We start from the raw sequence: 20,519 nt of genomic DNA, 5'->3' as shown, positions 1-20,519 counted from the left end.
ATATATATATATATATATATATATATATATATACATACATATGTGTGTGTGTGTGTACACATATAATGATTCTATCACTGTGATTTTCTAGATGTTAATTCAATTAAACTCCGGTGTCCATAAAACTGCACACAATAACAAGTATAATTGTCTAATTGTGTGTGTATATATATATATATATATATATATATATATATATATATATATATATATATATATATTTACAAACGTTATTAGCTGCATATATGCGTACATGTTTCAGCAGTGATTTCTTTCGAAAATTAACTTCATCAGACTACATTTGAAAACAGTTGAGACTAGTGATCTCGAAAAAGAAAAGGCTAAAACATGCATGCCAAACAACATATAAAACATATAGCCAATAATATTTGTATAAATAAAGGATGTTGGTATATTTTTTGTTTTCCAACGAAAGCAAAATGTGACACAAGGTCGTTTTTATTGTGGGGAAAACTAGCTGCCCAAAAAGGTCACTCTAGCAGGAGGCAAAAATAAATAAAAAAATACCTCAATATAGAAGGGTTTCCCTTCCATTGACTGCCAACAAATTAATGTAAGTGTAGCAGAAGGACAGAAACTACACTTGGATCTTAGCTCGAATCCCATCCTATTGTTTCTATTTTTGTAAATATTTTCCCTCTTTTATCATCTCTCTCTCTCTCTCTCTCTCTCTCTCTCTCTCTATATATATATATATATATATATATATATATATATAGATGATAAAAAGAAGGAAAATATTTACAAAAACAGAAAAAAAATGAGTATTGGCTGACAAGAGCTTGATATGGGTATCTAAAACGGTCGTAATTATCGGGTTTAAAACCGACGGTACCAATGACTTGTCTCATCTAAAAACTTTCTGTAATATATATATATATATATATATATATATATATATATATATATATATAATACGCTCTTATTTTTGGATATTTCTTTATAATCGAGCACTTTAATTTCCAAAAAAGAACTAATTATATATATATATATATATATATATATATATATATATATATATATATATATATATATATATACTACAGGGTGGCCCACTTAAAAGTAGCCCAATCCATCTCATCTTTCTCTTAGGACCAACTGACACCAGAAGACAAAATGCAATTCTTTTGCCAACAAGATGTCGCTACATGACACACGTCTCACAGATCACTGACACGAGTTCATGACATGTTTACGGAAGAAAGAACAACAAGCAAAGGACTATGGCCACCACGTTCCCCGGACTTGTCACCATGTGATTTTATCTTTGGAGACTTTAAAAGAAAAAGTTTATGCAAATAATCCTCGCAATCTAGACCAACTAAAGGAGAACATTACCGAGGCTATCAGGAGAATCACCCGAGAAGATCTACAGGCAGTATCTGCGGACGTTGTTAAAAGTGCTCAGAAATGCATAGATGTCAACGGGAAACATTTTCCAGCATCAGGTAATTTAAACAAAAAAAGAATGTTCCTTCTCTCTACTACATTTTCTGGGCTACCTTTAAGTGGGCCACCCTGTAAAAGACCGCAATTGTAAAATTCGCTTGAATATATTTCAATTCATGCAGATTTCGTCTTTATTATTACAGTCAATTTTCTATTGGTTATTATATTGTACCCAATATATAGCAGTGATTACAAAAGTTGAACAAGAACGATACGATTTAAGTGTAATCAGCTCGAATCGAAACCAAGACACATAGCTCGTCAGCAATATTCGTTACCATCTGAGCTAAGTCCACACGCATATAAAACCTTAAAAAATAACGTTGCTAAAGGTATAAATGTATATTTAGACATGCGCAGAAATAACACGTTTAGTTGAATTACGCCTGCCATTTGTTTGATCAATTTTAATCCTGTACCAGCTCTTTTTACCGGTTGAAAACCAAATCAAATAGTAAAGTACGATAGCGATGGAGTGAAAAACTCTTCGAAATGTAGTTTTAAATTACCATTATTGACGTAGGACACGCACATCAAGTTTTCTCAGACTAACAGAGAAAGGAAAAAATAGCATAGTAAAATATAGAATAAAAATATACATTTGAAAATTGTTTATAAAGTTGATGAGTGTAGCAAAAAAAATAAACGGAAAATACAAACGCCATTTGAATTTAATTGAATATTTTATGCGACATTTTCTTAATACTGTACATGAAACATTTGGTATTTATTTTGTAAAAGTTAGTGATTGGCGTTTTGGTATTTGTATTTGAGTTCATTATTGTAACTGACCACACAGTGGTTGTCAAAATAAATACCGAATTTGAAATATTGTCGTCATCCATTAACAAAGAGAAAAAGAAAGAAAAACAAGCGACTTCAATTTAAAGTCTAGAGTTCTTTGTAAAATTGTTTAAAAACAGAAATCGGTTCATTTAATTATAATAGTCTTTTCGTTTTTTTTTTTTACACCATTTTTTTTTCTTTATTCATGGCTGCCATACTGTTTTCGTTGTGGCAGTTCAATTTAAACGTCTATGCCGAGTGAGTTTCAAATTTTCTCCTCCATGTGGCGCATATTGTCAGTGACGTCATTTAAAACGCCATTATCTTTTTTTTTTTTCCCGGAATATAATTAATCGTTTATTCTGTGGTTTTATTTCTGTGGTGCTTGTGTGGATTAGTGATTTTTTTTAAACCAACGAATTTCGGTTGAAAATATTATTACGCATTTAAGTATAAATTCCAAATATTACGAAAAGTTATCCAGTAGAAAAATAATTACAAATAAAAATAGAATTCATGAAAATATCGAGTTTTAACGTATGTTTTAATGTGAGAGAGTTGTGCGACCAATTCTGCAAAACAAACTAACGTATCTTTTCTTTTTTTGCATTTTCACCCCAAACAAGGCACAGTACCATATTGATTGATGTAGGGGATACTATCTGCGACACAATTTGCAGGGATTGTTTGTAGGGAGTTGAGCAACAAGATGTCTGTTTACATGACACTTGAACTTCTGCATGTCAGTACAGTCAGGGAAGCAGAAACCCGGAAGAGAATTCTAAAGTCTAGTAGTTCTAGCAGAGAAATTATAAGATTAAAAGGCTGCCTGGCATCTAAGGATCTCTACTGTGTAGGGGTGGGATTTTGCTGCTTCGCGGGTTTGTCGAAGAAATACAAGTTCCTCTGAGCACTTACCATTGAAATACTTGCAAAACAGGTAGAGGGTTGCAACATTTCGTCGATGTGACAGAGGTTGAAGCCGAGCGTACAGTGCAGGACCTATTAGGTTGGCGATTCTTTCTGAACTCTGTCTAAGAGTGAGAGACTAGTAGCAGATACACCAGCCCAAATGTGACGACAACGCTCCATACATGGGCGAATGGTGGCTTTGTAGCGACACAGGATACTCTTGGGCGTAAGTAACTTTCTAGCACTGTAGAGAGTTCACCTTCTTTGCAGCAGTCTTTGCAATGCCCTTAATCTATCTGTTCCAGTTCATGTTTCCTGTGAACATTAAGCCAAGGAATTTGAGCTATCAGTGGCTAAGAAGGTTTCTTGTAATTATCAAAGGAAAGAAGCTAAGTCTTGGCAGCATTGAATGTTGCCGTCTATTTTTGTCCCCATTCCACTACAGACTGGATGTCTTCCTTTAGGGTTTCCGTCATTACCTTGGATATGTATTGATTGGTTTTCCCTTCGTGTCTGTTATAGAGTGTGGTGTCCTTAGAAAATATACCCATTTCGGAGACAATTTTAAAAGATTAAAAATATTCAAGCCATTTTTAAAGAAAATAAAATCTCAGGGCGCAATTGTTAAAAACACATCTAGCACATCTGCTACTATTTTTTGTGGGAATTTATCGATGAAGCGTAATAATGTTTTCACCTGAAATGCGTGTGTTTAAACTCTTCACCCAATCTACACAAACACCATTTTTTTTATTCAGATTGTGTGGACACAGGCCGATATATCTTGCTTCTACATCACGACCTTCCCAGCCGTTCTTTCCGTTATCATTCTTGGTTGGACATGGTAAGGACTGCAAAAATAAAAAAAAAGAAACAGAAATTTTTTACATTAATATGTTATATAAAAAAATATACACAAATCTACATTAATATATATTTTCCGCCACTTTATTTATTACAAAAACATTATTCAGCAGTTTCACTCAATGTACTTGGAAAAAACGATTTCATTTTTTTTAAATCTTAAATTGCAGGTTTGTGGGTGTCAAATATCTTCAGATTTTCTAGAAAAACCCGGTAGCCGCTAGATCAAAATCTTACCGGCTAGATTGCAAACGAAATCTCCAGATCTATCGGGAAAATCTCTAAATTAGCAAAACTGATTATTTTCATTTGCCGGTGTAAAATAAAATATTACCCTGTAAAAATTATTTTTATCTACAGGGTGGTCAAAAAGTCAGGTAACATTTTAAAGAAAAACGATATTAGCAATACACGTATATTTAAGTACCATACATTGAAATATAAAATGAAACAAACATGAAATATGTTTATTTTGTTAATTGTCGTCCATTTCTCTCTATCAATCGCTGGAAGCGATTAACCACTGATTGTGTAACACGTGTAATCATGTCAGCTGATATCCGCGCAATCTCCTCTTCAATAAATAACTTTAAAGACGCTATTGTATCAGGCTTCTTGCCATAAACGCTATCCTTTACATAGCCCCAAAGCCAGAAATCAGGAGGGGTAAGATCCCTATATAAGATTATAATGGATCATATTGTTTTTTCTACCTTTAACATGTTACCTGACTTTTTGACCACCCTGTATACGAGAGAAAGAGTATTTTAAAATGTCGATACTTACTGGATGAATTTTTATACAAAAAACATCTAAGAACACTGCTAGACATATGAATTAGCTTGTGTGAAATTTGCAAAAGATAGGCTCAGCCGTTTCGGAATCTATATAGAAGAAAATCACACATACAAAGTCACTTTTATATAATATTGGAGATTATTCAACAGGTAGATTTTCAGTCAATGTTAATTTAAAAAAAAAAATGAATTTAACATTAATTTCATAGATAACTGCCGATTAATTTTTAGGCTATAAAACCTAAAACAATATAAATTTATTTGATTGTTTGATAGACCCTCGTATCAATTTATGCCAAAAGAAATTGATTAGATATTATGAATTTATAATTTTGTACGAAGTCCCTTTGGAAGTAATTCTAGGTATTCATGCAGAACAAGGACAGAGTTTTCGTCGAAATTTTCAGAACATTTTACGAAAAACCCCGGAAGGTGCCGAACGAAAATTTCGTGATTTTTTGCGCAAATGCTGGCCGATTTTTTTTAAAATGAAATATATATTATATATATTATTACGAAGAATTGATTAGAAAATAAAAGAATGATCCTTTTTGTTGTAACGAATAAAATAATAATTTCGACGAAACTTGAAGAGAATTAAAATTAAAATCAAAAAGCAAAAAAAAAAAAAAAACAGTCTTTGTAAGGTAAGTTTCATGAACAAAATTTTTTTTCTATAACGACCAACTGAATATATATATATATATATATATATATATATATATATATATATAATATAAAGCTGAATGTGTGTGTGTGTTGTGTGTGTGTCTGGTCACGAATAGGCTCCTATATGGTTGACTATTTTAAAAAAAACTGATTACGTATAATGATAGAAGGTGTATCGAGACACAGGAATAAGTATGTTTGATCTGGCAGAACGGTGGTTCATTAAAATTGTGGGGTCTGCGTTCGCGCCTGGTCCACAAAGTATGGAAATAAAAAATGAAAAAAAAAAACAAAAAAAAAACGTTTACAAGTGTTTTTGATATAGATGTACATAAGAATAATTTTATAAGTATGTTTTAACTTAAATAGGGATAGTATAATAAAATTGTGGGGTCTTCGTTCGCGCCTGACCTCCATAGAATGGAAATAGGCGCAAGACTTTTCATATCTATCTGCGTAAGTATACTTTGATAATTATGTTTCAGTTTGAAGAAATATGGTATAATAAAATTATGGGGTGTTCGCTCGCACCTGACCTCCATAGAATGGAAATATGTCACAAAGTTTAACAAGGTTTTTTAATATAGATCCACAGAATATTGTGATAAGTGTTTCAGTGTGAACAGGGATGGTATAATAAATTATGCGGTTTATCTATTTTATTTTTACTTTCATCATATTTTGCTTTGGTTTTGATACCCCCAAATTCAACCCAAATTTACAACCCTTCCTTTTCATAATCTATCATACTTTCATAAATCAGAGTCCATTTTCTGTAGGCTGTTATTGAACCCAGTCAACGACGGGTACTTTTGCTAGTATGTATATATATGTATATATTATACATTAAGAGGGGATTATATATATATATATATATATATATAAATACCTGTTCACATATACTTTTTTTATGATAAAGCTAAAACCTAGAATTAAATGGAATCGAGCAATTGCATCGACAACGGACAACACCAGACCCAATGAGATGCAGTACATCGAAACCCACTTTGGGTCTGGTGTTGTCCGTTGTCGATGCAATTGCTCGATTCCATCTAATACGTATATATATATGGCTTGAGGTAGTTGCCTGTCTAGCCGCACTGATGAGCTGTGAAACAGCGAAACAGTACTGTATGTGGATGACTATATATATATATATATATATATATATATATATATATATATATATATTCATGTATATATAAAGGTTGAGAAGAAAACCTTGCGAAATTTTTAATTTGGATCTCAAATAAGTTTTCGTTATAATAGCTTTACTTGGTATATTACTAGCCTAGGTGACCGGTGTTGCCCGGGTGTTTAGAAGTGTGTGTTGAGCAAAAAAAAAAAAAAAGTGGTAGTAGGCAGGCAGGCAGGCAGGCAGGCAGGCTTGAACCCGCACCGCGTGACGTCTTTGCTGTTGCGCCCATCGTTGCACCGGAAGTGACGCAGGTTTAAATTAAGTCTAGACAATCGAAAAGAGGGGATAACTTTCGAAAATACCGGCGAAAAAAGAGACCCGTTCCCCGTAGAAAAGTGCCCAGTTGAAAATGAAAGAATTAATGTTTTTGGCCAATTTTTCGATATTTGTCACCCGAAGGGTAAAGCTTCAAAATGATACCTATATCGTGAAAATCGATCACCTCTGTAAAAAGTTTTAGGCATACATACATACATGCATACATACATACATATACATTTAAACAGACAGGTGAGATTTATATTTTAGATCATATATAGCGTTTTTCTGTTAAATTACAATAGTTTAAAAACAATTTTGACTTTTTGCAGAACATTGAAGAAAAGATGGGAGAAAAAGCAAATTCGCATAATTTTTTTCAAATTCAAGCTAGGCCCAAAAGCTGCTGAAACTGCTCGCGATATCACCGAAACTTTTGGCCCAGGAACCACTATTGAACACACAGCACAATGGTGGTTTCAGAAATTTCGTGGCCCTGACGTAGTTTTACAGATGACCGTAGTGGTTGCCCATCGGATATTAACAACGATCAATTAAGAGCCTTAGTCAACATTAATCCACACACCGAATCTAAAAACTTGCTTCTGAATTAGACGGAATATATACGGCGATTTCCAACCACTTAAAAGATATTGGAAACACAAAAAACTTGATAAATTGAACAACAATCAAAATAAAACGCCGTCATAAAGTGTTATCGGTCTTTTTTTTATGCAACAAAAACGACCAGGTTTTCGACCGGGTTGTGACATGCGATGAAAAGTGAGTTCTTTACAACAACCGGCGACGCTCAGCTCAGCGGTTAAACACAGACGAAGCTCAACAAAACTTCCTGAAGTCATAGTTATACCAAAAAGAATCATGCTGACTGTTTGGTGGTGTGCGACCAGTCGAATTCATTATAATTTTTTGAATGCTGGCGAAACTATTACAACAGGAAGTACTGTCAACAAATGAATGAAGTGCATTAGAAACTTCAACAGCATCCAGCATTAGTCAACAGAAAAAGCCCAATTCTCTGACACTATAATGTCCGATCGGACTTTGCTAAACCGATCCTGCAGGTGTTGAATAGATTGGGCAAAAAACTCTGCAGCATCAGCCATACTCTCCAGACCTCTCACCTACCGACTGTCACTTTCTCGACAATTTTTCTGCGTAGGGAATGCTTCAAAAGCCTAAGCGATATATATATATATATATATTTATATATATATATATATATATATATATATATATATATATATATAAAACGCCTTTAGCGACTTCATCGAAACAATTAACGCAAGCTTTTTACGTTACTAACACTTTTTTGCTTTTTACGTTACTAACACTTTTTTGCGTTGGCAAAACTTGTGTTGATTCTGATAGTGCTTATTTCAATTAATCTTTGTTTGAGTCGAAATTTGTTCAACTGATTTTAAAAGTTAAAAACCACAAAGACTTTCTTGTCAACATTATATATATATATATATATATATATATATATATATATATATATATATAATATGTTGACAAGAAAGTTCTTGCTGTTTTTAACTGCTAAATTCAGATGAACAAATCTCGACTCAAACAAAGATTGATTGAAATAAGTCCCATCAGAATGTTTAAGTCGAAATTTGTTCATCCGAATTTAAAAGAAAAACCGCAAGAACTTTCTTGTCAATATATATATATATATATATATATATATATATATATATATATATTAGTGATGGAACGATTCTGATATTTTTCCCGATTCCGATACAATTACAGATTCCGTACGAAATTCCTTATTCTGATAAAATTACCGATTCGATTCCGATTCTTTATAAATCTCTAAATGTTTTGCTATAAAGTTGTTATTTTGTCCCAATACACGTAAAAACACACTTGTGAGGGGGTGATCTCGAGATTTTAGTCTTACTGGAAGTTTAAATCAATAAATATTGTTTACGTTATTATTAGTACAAGCAACGGAAGACGTTTTATAAAAACAAAATAAAATAAATTAGATAATTAAAGGAGTCGGTTTTGGCATCGAAAAATAGGCTCAAATTTTCCCGATTCCGATATTGATAAACCGATACCTCAGAAAGCTCTGATTTTTATGATTCCCAATTAATCGTAACCTCCAATATTTCCTCCTGTATCAGAAAACACGCTATGTGATATACCTATATCTGTACGTGATGTTGCCAAGCTAATCAAAAACCTTGATTCCAGTAAAGCAACTGGCCCTGATGGTATTCCAATTATAGTACTCAAAAAACTTCAACCTGAATTAGCGCCCATATTTACAAAACTGTTTAAACGTTGTCTTAAGGAGAATAGTTTCCCATCTCCCTGGAAAATCTCATCAGTATGCCCTGTATTTAAGAATTCAGGTGATCGCTCATCCCCCTCTCAGTACAGGCCAATAAGTCTCCTGTGCGTCATGAGTAAGTTGCTAGAATCTGTGTTAAATACAGAAGTAATCAAACATCTCAACAAAAATAACCTTCTTAGTGACACTCAATATGGTTTCCGTTCTACTAGATCTACAGCAGATGTCCTTACAGTTATATCGCATAGGATTAGCAAATCTCTCGACCGTGGCAATCTTTCTAGGGCAATTGCTCTTGACATATCTAAAGCCTTTGATAGGGTATGGCATAAAGGTTTACTTCATAAGATCGCTAGCTATGGTATAGCTGGAAAAGTCTTCTCAATTATTAAATCATTTCTTTCTGATAGGTTCATAAGAGTAGTAGTTGAGGGGCAAAAATCAGAAGCTCACAGTATTAATGCCGGTGTCCCTCAGGGATCCATCCTGGGCCCAACTCTTTTCCTGATCTACATTAATGATCTTCCAAATCATATCCTTACATCATTTGTAGACATTTATGCTGACGACACTACCATTTATGGTACCACATCTAAGACAGTAAACGACCAAGTTCTCTCCAATTCTCTCTCCTCTGATCTTGAGCACGTAGTACAATGGGGAAAGGAGTGGCTGGTTACTTTTAATGCATCTAAAACCAAGCTTCTCTCTTTACATCATCAACATTCTAATTCACATTTGTCATCAATTGAAATGAATGGCTCTCGTCTTCAGGAGGCCTCAAGTTTTGACAAGCTTCTGGGCTTGACCATTACTCCTGATCTTAAATGGAACACGTATATCAAATCTGTTGCCAAGGCCGCTGGAAAAATGGTGGGATCTATCTATCGATCCAGTAGATATCTCACTGCTGATGCTATTCTCTACCTATATAAGAGCCAGGTACGTCCAAGGATGGAATACTGTTGCCACATCTGGGCAGGAGCTGCTAGAAAGGACTTGTCCTGCCTTGATAGAGTTCAAAATAGACTTCGTAGCCTCGTAGGAGATGTCCTTTTCTCCTCCTTGCAACCTCTATCTCACAGAAGAGATGTTGCGAGTTTGTCTCTGATGTATCGTTATTTTCATGGAAAGTGTTCAACTGAGCTTCAATCTATGGTCCCCCCTCGCCAAACTTTCACAAGAAACACTCGTCTAGCTGTAAACACTATCAATAATTTCCCCCACTCTTTATCTGTGCCTAAACCTAAACGTAGATTCCATGAACAAAGCTTCTTTCTTAGAACTGCACGCCTGTGGAATTGTCTTCCGTTTTCCTGCTTTCCGGCTGACTACAATATGGTTTTGTTCAAGTCTAAAGTAAATAAGTTCTTGATGAGCCGTTCCATATAAGTTATTAAATTTACCAAATTTTCATTACTAATGATTACTATATTGACCAATTTCTACTGTACACTCTTTAACCCTTATCCTTGAGTGGCCTCTGGGCCTTGATAATGTGGTGATGCCTTTGTAAAATATATATATATATATATATATATATATATATATATATATATATATCCTTTTTATGTGTGCCCATTTGTGAATTATTCCACGGATTTCTGCCTTTTGGATTACTTTGGACTATCTTCCAATAATGCGATTCCCTTGGATTTTACTTGTGGAAATGGAAATTTAATCCGCTTTTTTGGATTTTACCGTTATTGGATATTTTACCCTTCACCATACTATCCATTCACGTGAAATCACCTTTTTCTGCCCCCTATTCCCTCTGCTTCACTATTTGTTACCAAGTAAGATCTATGACTTACTTGTAGTTTCATCAAATACTTTTGCAAGCAAAATCCGATCCCGCATTTTGTTAATTCCTACCCTCTGATGAGAAGGAAAGTATTTTTCGATACTCCGCGGATTAAGGACTATCCACTTATTTTGTGCTTACTTTTTAAAATTAAATACGTTTTTAACTCTTTTTCAAAATGTTTTTAACATGTTTTATTAACTACTTGTTCTTATATATATATATATATATATATATATATATATATATATATATATATATATATATATATATATAATTGTCCTCTATTTACTTGCTTTTTAATGGACTACAGTTTTAACCAATGACATTTAAGTCTATACTAGTTATACAATATTACCAATTTCACATGATAAAACGAACAAACGTCTTACTGTATTGCAGAGTTTCTGAATGAACGGAAGTGACGTCACATACGTACAAAGACTTAATATTTATTTGGAAGTACATTTTCCCGCCAGATACCTTCAAGCTTAAAATAGATTCTTGGGGGGCTTAATACGAAGTTTAGCAACAGAGCGACTTTTGTTACAAATTTTTAAAGATATCTGATCCACACTGACTAGGTCGCCGGAACTCGGCTACTGGGACAAACGTGCTAATACAACGCGGAGCAAAGAGGCGGGCACAGACAGTGAAGGTCTTAATTCTTCTGTTTGAAATTTATTAGATGGAGCATTCGCATTAACTGCGATATATATATATATATATATATATATATATATATATATATATATATATATATGAATACTTCATTTTATCACATAAATTAATATACGAAAATATAATTTTATGCGTATACTTTAAGTATTTACTTTAACAGTGCTCAATACATGGGTAGAGTAGGTAGTTAGTTGTAAAAATATATATGGCAATTAAGCTACACAGTTTAATCCACGCTAGGATTCGCCAGGCTTATGCATAAGCCTGACGAATCCTAGCATAGATGAAACGCGAAATATTCTGTGTAGCTTAATTGCCATATATATTTTTATAACTTACTATATATATATATATATATATATATATATATATATATATACCTACAATCACCGTAAAATTTCCCATTTTCCTTTTTTTTACCTAAAAGTATGGTTTTCCATGATCAGAGTTTCTTTCCAAGAACTACCCAGTGGATCCATTGCCTGTCTCCAGTCTAATATGAACAAATTTAATTAAATAAGCAATCTTTCCATTCAATTCATCGTTTCGAATCCTAGCCAGATGCTGCTCATCATCTGCACATCACATTAACTTTTATCCTCGTGTGGCATTCAGGCCCTGATAAGCGTTACCATATTAGTAGGGGGTAACTTCAATAAGTTCTCAGACGTTTTGTACAGGCATTTAAAATTATCGTAGACTCTTGAAAATTCAGTATGTTATTGTTTTCTCCTCCTTGCAACCTCTATCTCTCAGAAGAGATGTTGCGAGTTTGTCTCTGATGTATCGTTATTTTCATGGAAAGTGTTCAACTGAGCTTCAATCTATGGTCCCCCCTCGCCAAACTTTCACAAGAAACACTCGTCTAGCTGTAAACACTATCAATAATTTCCCCCACTCTTTATCTGTCCCTAAACCTAAACGTAGATTCCATGAACAAAGCTTCTTTCTTAGAACTGCACGCCTGTGGAATTGTCTTCCGTTTTCCTGCTTTCCGGCTGACTACAATATGGTTTTGTTCAAGTCTAAAGTAAATAAGTTCTTGATGAGCCGTTCCATATAAGTTATTAAATTTACCAAATTTTCATTACTAATGATTACTATATTGACCAACTTCTACTGTACACTCTTTAACCCTTATCCTTGAGTGGCCTCTGGGCCTTAATAATGTGGTGATGCCTTTGTAAAAAAAAAAAAAAAAAAAAAAAAAAAAAAACATATTATGAAATGACTGACCAATTTGTGTGTGTGAGTGTGTGTGTGTGTAATGGAACTAACCCTATTTGGATTTAACCGAATTCCCCCGAAAGAGAAAGCTTCATGGGAAGATTAAATTCACAAGTCACATGTATATCCCCTTTAGGGTAGATGACGACGTTAGGTTTTTGCAACTCTTGCAGGGAGGTGTCGATGTCCTCCCGCATACATCGCCTGGAATTCCCAAATTGGCCACCCATTTTAGTAACGACCAGGCTCAATTTTCTTAACTTCGATGATCTGACGGGAACCGGTGTGTCAACGTGATTATTCTGTATATTCTTATGATTTCAGATTCAAATGAAAAGCTATAGCAAGAATTGAAAGACACCCTACTAAAAGCCTAATTGTCAGAGCTGGTGGATTTAAAAAATGCAATCTGGATGCGAGAACACTTTCGAAGAAGTATATACAATAAAATTTTAAACCTGGAAAAAATGCCACAGAAATGTATGGAATGCTTCAGATTGCTTTTGGACCATCTTGAATGAATCGGGCATCAGTTTTTGACTGGCATAAGAAGGATGATAAGAGGTGCGAGAGGAGAAAGGAAGTCAGAACATCAGAGATGATTGACCAAATAAAGAATTTTATGAATAAGGACCGTCCTATGTCTATAGAGACAATAAGTGCACAGTTTGATGTCAATGTGGAATTGTATACACAATTATTTTTGAAGAACTGAAGATGCGGAAGATTTGCGTGAATGCACCAGTCCACAACTCCATTTTTGTCACAGACTATTTGAACAAGATGAGCATCAAGACAGTTCCTCAGCCTCCGTATAGTCCAGCCCTTGCTGCTTATGACTTTTGGTTATTCTCTAAGCTCAAGGAAAACCTTAAAGGTTGTCGTCATGAAATAATTGAGCAGATGAAAGAGGCTATGACGAGGGTCATTAACACGCACACACAAGGAGACTTCCATGGGACCTTCCAGAAGTTGTTGGACCAGTACAACAAGTGCATTACAGTCGGAGAAGATTACTTCGAAGGGGACTAGCGTGTTATGTGTGCCCATACAAAAAAGTCAGAAAACTTATTGAAGACACCTCGTACTTAGCTCGTTGCATCTTATTAGAAAAAAAGTGCATACTTAATTTTAACCAGATCGACCCAGTATTTTTTTGTGAAACCTTATAGAATAAATATTTTATTATGGTGACGAATACTTATTTGTTCCTAATTGTGCATCAAACGGATACCATAATCCTTAGTTCGTTCTATTTTATCGTAACAAAGGTCCATACTAAATTTCAGCCAGAACGCCCGAATAGTTTCCGAAAAAAAAAAAAAAAAAAATGAAGGTAAACATAACTAATTGGTAGTTTCCGAGAAAAAGTGGAAGGGACAGACAGACAGATTTAGAGAAATGTGATATATAGATATATAGATAAGTAAATAAATAAATAATACGTTTGGCAAATTTACAAAGAGAGAAAAAAGTTTTGCAAACATTTATCTAACTTCCGTTTCCTGTCGTTGGTAATGAATTAATTTTTACCCATTTTTGAATGAGGATGTCCTGCCGTAAGCAGAGCGGAGAAGGACTTTGCATAGTTTTTTCTCCCAGCGGTAGGGCACTGGAATAAGTCTAAAAAACAAACCAAGTTATATTTGTTTTTCCAATACGAGGGGTTTCCCCTAACAGTGATGGAATTTGATAGTCCCTACATGCGACCACCTATATCTATAAAAGGTTCAGTCGGTCATTATGTCTCTGCGTGAAGTAGTTTTTCCATCGATAAACGTGTACTTTAAATGAACGTATATTTATTTAGATGAGTGTATATGAGAGAATCTTTCTTTTTGTCTGTCTGTCTGTCTGTCTGCATATCTGTCTCTCCGTTCCACGTTTTATCAGAAACTACTATACCGATCTGGGTGAAATTTTGTATGGACCTTTGTTATGATAATGTGTAGCGAACTAAGTATTATGGTATCCGTATCGAGGAACAGTTAAAGTTTGATAAGGATTAATAAGGAATAGCCACTCCATTATCACATTTACTCTAGTTTTCTCAGGAATTACTGGACCGATTTGGCTGAAATTTTGCATGGGCCTTTCTTATGAGAGGACGTAGCGAACTAAGTGTTATGGTAGTATGTAGTTAGGGAAAAAGAGTGTAACATAGCGCGGACGCAAATGCTTGCGAAATTACGTCACCGGCAGAAAAAATAAATATTTTAAAAAGGAGATCATGTTAGAGATGGAGAGAACGTTCGAGATTAAGTTAGAGGCGTAGAGAACATTCGAGAAACGATCACGTGAGGGACGTCACAGCGGTGACGAGAGAATGGGGAAATAAATGCTGTACTTTAACAAAGTGCATACGAGTGGGTGGGAAAATATCAGCTACAGCGAAGGATGACTGGCTTGAAAAGTGATTAGCAGCAGTAGCGGAGAAAAAAAAAACGCGCACACGTATATGAAAATTAGGAACTTTGTGCGAGTGGGTGTGACAAGAAAAAGAGAAGAGGGACAATACGTGGTGGTGATGGTGGGGAGAACATCTTAGCGAATTACCCAATTCATAGGTCTAGTTGAAAAAACAACACGTGGGTTCGATGCAAAATAACACCGTTGTACAGCTAAATAGGTTTGCTTGGTAAACCAGTCACTAATATTACCTAACCCAGGTAGACAAAGATAAACAGGAAATCTATTAGTTACAGTTTTTTCTTTTAAATTTATAATATTTTTGTTATTAATAGTAGATTCAACAAATGTTCTAAAGGGGCTTAGTGATGAATTTAATTTTCCATCCGGATTGGTTTTGGAACAAATGATTAGAGCCCCGTGTGTTAGGGTCTTAATTAAACTAAATTTTTAATTTGTAGCACAAAACGAGTCCCGACGCGTATAGAGGTTGGTTTACGATAGATGGATATAGGAAAACGCGAAGAAGTCTTGGAAACAAGAATATCTCAAGAACGGATGGGTAGAATTGGCATCTTTGTCTACCGTAAACCTAAGCTCTAAAGACACACACACATGCACACATACATATATATTATTTAAAAAAAAATATATATCCACATACATATGCTGCTCCTAATTTGGAGGTATCAAAATTGGTTAAAGAGAAAATTGTCCCCAACTCACATTTAGGTAAAAATGCACTTACGTATATATAATTGAATTCATTAAAAATAGTATCGCAAAAAATTATATATATATATATATATATATATATATATATATATATATATATATATATATATATATATATATATTAGAAAGAGGAAGAGAGACAAACAAAAACGCAGGATTTACCGGAAATCAATTTGACCGTAAAATAAAGCGACTCTGAGAATTCTGAACCACTAAAGGAAACGCCGATTCCTTTGGGATATGTCGCACGTGATTGGCTATTTTGATTACTTAGCCCTGTCACCGAATGCCAAAACCTTTGGACCTCTTGCCAGGGTAAATAGAGGCAGGGAAAGTAAAGCTGGCACCTGAACTAACAACACTTCATTAACATTCGTCATATATACTACGTTATAAATTGAGGCAGGACAGTATATCTTTATCTTTACAATTATATAAACGTCACTTTGTGTGTGTGTGTGTGTGTGTGTGTGTGTGTGTGTGTGTGTGTGTGTGTAAGTGCATTCTTCATAGGTGCCGAAACGGTTGAGAATGTTGTTTTAAAATTTCACCGCTAATTTATGTCTGGTAGGATTCTTAGAAATGATTTGTACAGAAATTTATCACATAAGTATCGAGAATCGGGGGAAAAATATCCGATCTTAATGCTAGGTTTTCTCTTATATAGATAAAAAAAAAGGATTATTTTTATAGGGGAATATTTTACGTTACATCGGCAGGGAAAATTTAAAAAAATCAGCAAATGATTACTTTTTAAAAAAACAGATTCATTAAAATTAGTTGTTGAGCATTCGACTACAGATCGCGTCAATGTTGAACCATGATGTTGGATTTTTGCATTTTAAACGATAATTCAAGCTATTTTATAATACCAGCAGTAAGTTCTTTATATCACAATGATGGCAACAATGAATTTTTGACTAACTCACTGCGGTGAGGCACACGAAGCTTCCTCCCAATACACTGTTGGGTGGTTCCTAACAAGAGCGAGCAATCAATCGGCATGATTGAAAATGGGCGACTTCATTAATTTCGAAATAAATAGTGGGAAACATTTATTGATCATCATTTCATCTCGATTAACGTTGAGTTTTCATGCTAGTATATATATATATATATATATATATATATATATATATATATACCGGCGTTGCCCGGGTGTTTGGATGTGTGTGTTGAGCAAAAAAAGAAGAAAGAAAAAAGTGGTACTAGGAAGTCAGGCTCGAACTCGTACCCCAAAGGAGGAAAAGAACGGGGGGGGGGGGAAACCTGACGTCTTTGCTGTTACGACCACCGCCAAACCGGAAGTGATGTAGGTTTTAATGAAGGCTATACAATCGAAAGCAGAGGATGATTTTCAAAAATATCGGCGAAAATGCGACCCCGCCTGTAGAAAAGTGCCTAGTTGAAGGTGAAGATATGAATGTTTTTAGCCAATTTTTCGAAATTTGTCGTCTGAAAGGTCGAACTGCAAAACAATACTCATCTTGTAAAAATCCGTCACCTCAGTCGAAAGTTTTAGGCAGACATGCAAACATACATACATTTATATATTGGTAACTAAAAATTCCCGACCACAACTGATTAAAAAGCTTGCCTTATCTCTGAATAACCTTTATGTCAAATTTCAAATGTTTAGACCAGAAATTGTCTGAGTAGTTTGATAGAGACCGCAGAAGTCAAATTTTTTAAAACTTTTACCCTATTATGACCCCTTAGCATTCATTGCTTTGGACTCAAATCAAGTTATTAAGTTAGATCCATGTCCAAGGAACGTATATCTAAAACCGCAAGAGTTTGGATCCAAAATTGGCCGAGGAGTTTGGTAGAGTTCTCAAACGTCAAATCGTTGAACTTTGACCCCTTAACAGCCAAATTTCTGGGCGAAAACGGATCACCTAGATTTTTCCAAATCTCAGTACTCTGTATATAAAATTTCGAGTCTGTAGACTGAAAATTGACAGAGTTATTGCGTAGCAAAATATACACACAAAGACACACAGATACGTTCACTTTTATAGATATACTAGCATTTCAGCCTGGCGTTGCCCAGAAGTTTTGATGTGTAGGTTGAGCAAAAAAAAAAAAAAAAAAAAAGTGGTAGTAGAAAGGCAGCCTCGATCAGAAGCACGGGTGTGTGGTTATGAAATCCCCCCATCCTCCCTACTCTCCTGACCTGCACCCTCTGACTTTCGCCTCTTCCCAGTCATCAAGTTGTTTTGGAAAGGAAAGCGTTTCCCAGATGATGCAGCCTTGATTTCTGAAGTCAAGTCGTGGTTGAAGGACCAATCTGGGGTGTTCTACAAAAACGGTCTCCAGAGCTGCATCAAACGATGGGAGAAATGCATACCTCTGGGTGGTTCCTATGTAGAAAAAGACTAATAACTGTGCCAAGTTTCGTTGCTCTACTGCTATGGGAAGTGGGTCAGTGGCATTACTTATTGCACGCCCCTTGTATATATATATTTGTTAAAAATGGTAATTAGTAAAACCTGAAGTGAATGCTCAATACTATTGCAGAGCAAATATTCGTTTTATTTTTTATTAACGTTTTATCTGTTCAGTTACATATGTTTCGGTTGCCGGACCATATTTACGATCCAGCAGCCTCGTCAGACCTTACAGAAATGGCTATTACTATTTGGAAGAACCATTTTAAAAGAAATACGAGAGAAAAGAAAAAAAGAGGAAAAAAGAAAGAGGGAAAGAGAAAATAAGGCGGTGGCCGGAGATCAGCAATAATCAAGTTTTGATATATAGGTTATATATATATATATATATATATATATATATATATATATATATATATATATATATATATATATACGCGCACACACACACACAGTCGTTATAATTATCAACATGAAAATAAGTAACTGTTTTTCTTTATATTTTAAATATTTTCCAGATATATCTGCCTTACTTAAAAAATGCTAGTTTTATTTTTGGTGTCTTTAAACCCCCAACCACTCTTTTTGCTGATGAGGAGACTTTGTTTTATGAAATCAAATGATAAAATTATTGTCCAAGACTTATTGTCTGTCTCAATAAAAACATCGTTTCCGAAACGATCGTTTATTTATTGATTTTGTTTGTTCTTCATTGTGAAACCGATTTTTAATTTTAATTATAAATCATTTGCTCCATATATATATATATAATTTGAGATTGCTATTTTTCAGCGGTAAGGTTACCAGTGAAGTATAACGAGGTTAATGCAAGAGTGCTCAATACCGGAGTAGAAAAAACTATACTTTCAATCTGATTTTACATAAGCACTAATGTGTTGCTACACAATCATGATCATGTTTTTAGTATTTAGTAATTAAGCGTAGTTGCCTGTAGAGGTATTTGAAGCATGGGTGCATGAAGAGGTCTCAAATGACTAAATACTAGAAGACCGAAACATGCTCATGACTGTGTAGCAACACATTACTGCTTATGTAAAACAGATTGAAAATATATATATATATATATATTACCGTTTTATCTGTTTAAAAAAAATAAAAAAATAAAACACATATTTGCTCTGCAATAATATTGAGCACTCTTTTCAAGTTTTTACTAATTACCAGTTCTACCATATGTATATATATACAGATATATATATATATATATATATATATATAGAGAGAGAGAGAGAGAGAGAGCGAAAGAAAGAGATGGAGTCAGTATAAGGAAGAGAGAGCGAAGTAGGAAGATGATAGAGAAATGTTGATACAGAGAAAGAGAAAAGAGTAGTTGAACACATAATAAAATCAACACAAAAAGTAGCAGATATCTCATAATAAACACCTTCGTTGTGCTTAGCAAGTTTGGTACATGGCGTTGAACAGTAGAATAATTTTGTTTTTTTGAGCAAAGTTTTTATTTGTTTGCAAAAGCCAGATCGAAAAGCACATAGAAGGAAGGGTATTTTATGACGTTGCCCCAGATTAACAAACCTCAGCATATCTCCATAATTAAACACACGTGTTCACTCGAACAATAGAATTAAAAAATAAAAATATGATGAAATAAAATAAAGAGGGAATAAACAGGAGGGCAAAGAAATAAAAACGTAGAAAAAAAAACAAAACAGGGGTAACTTCATTAAATTGGTTTACACTTAATTAATAACATATAATTATAGAAATAAGTAGATGCATAATTTAGATGACTGGCATTATAAAACCTACTGGCAATACAATCAAGAAAAACAGTGTATTAAGGTATTTATACTAGTATACTAAAACACCTGCCGTACACTGATGTTGACCTTTAGATATATTTGCTTGCTGCTTTTTAATGTCCCCCTTATGCTGAATAAAATAAAATATAACTATATATATATATATATATATATATATATATATATATATATACAAATTTATATACATA

General features: G+C 34.1%; 1 protein-coding gene across 1 annotated transcript in view; it reads right to left on the bottom strand.

Moving 5' to 3' along the window:
• Positions 1-2,850: 2,850 nt before the first annotated feature.
• The window catches only part of LOC145263812 (uncharacterized), a 214,604-nt gene continuing 196,935 nt past the window's right edge, over positions 2,851-20,519 (bottom strand). Inside the window, exon 3 of the mRNA XM_080120876.1 lies at positions 2,851-4,019. Coding sequence (XP_079977002.1) covers positions 3,959-4,019 — 61 coding nt within the window. The 3' untranslated portion in view covers positions 2,851-3,958. The remainder of the gene's footprint in view (positions 4,020-20,519) is intronic.

The sequence above is a fragment of the Euprymna scolopes genome, chromosome 39 (assembly GCF_053919585.1).
Source record: "Euprymna scolopes isolate OS-2025 chromosome 39, ASM5391958v1, whole genome shotgun sequence".
Taxonomy (NCBI): domain Eukaryota; kingdom Metazoa; phylum Mollusca; class Cephalopoda; order Sepiida; family Sepiolidae; genus Euprymna; species Euprymna scolopes.
The sequence above is the reverse complement of the archived record's forward strand: the minus strand, read 5'-3'. Positions and strand labels throughout refer to the sequence as shown.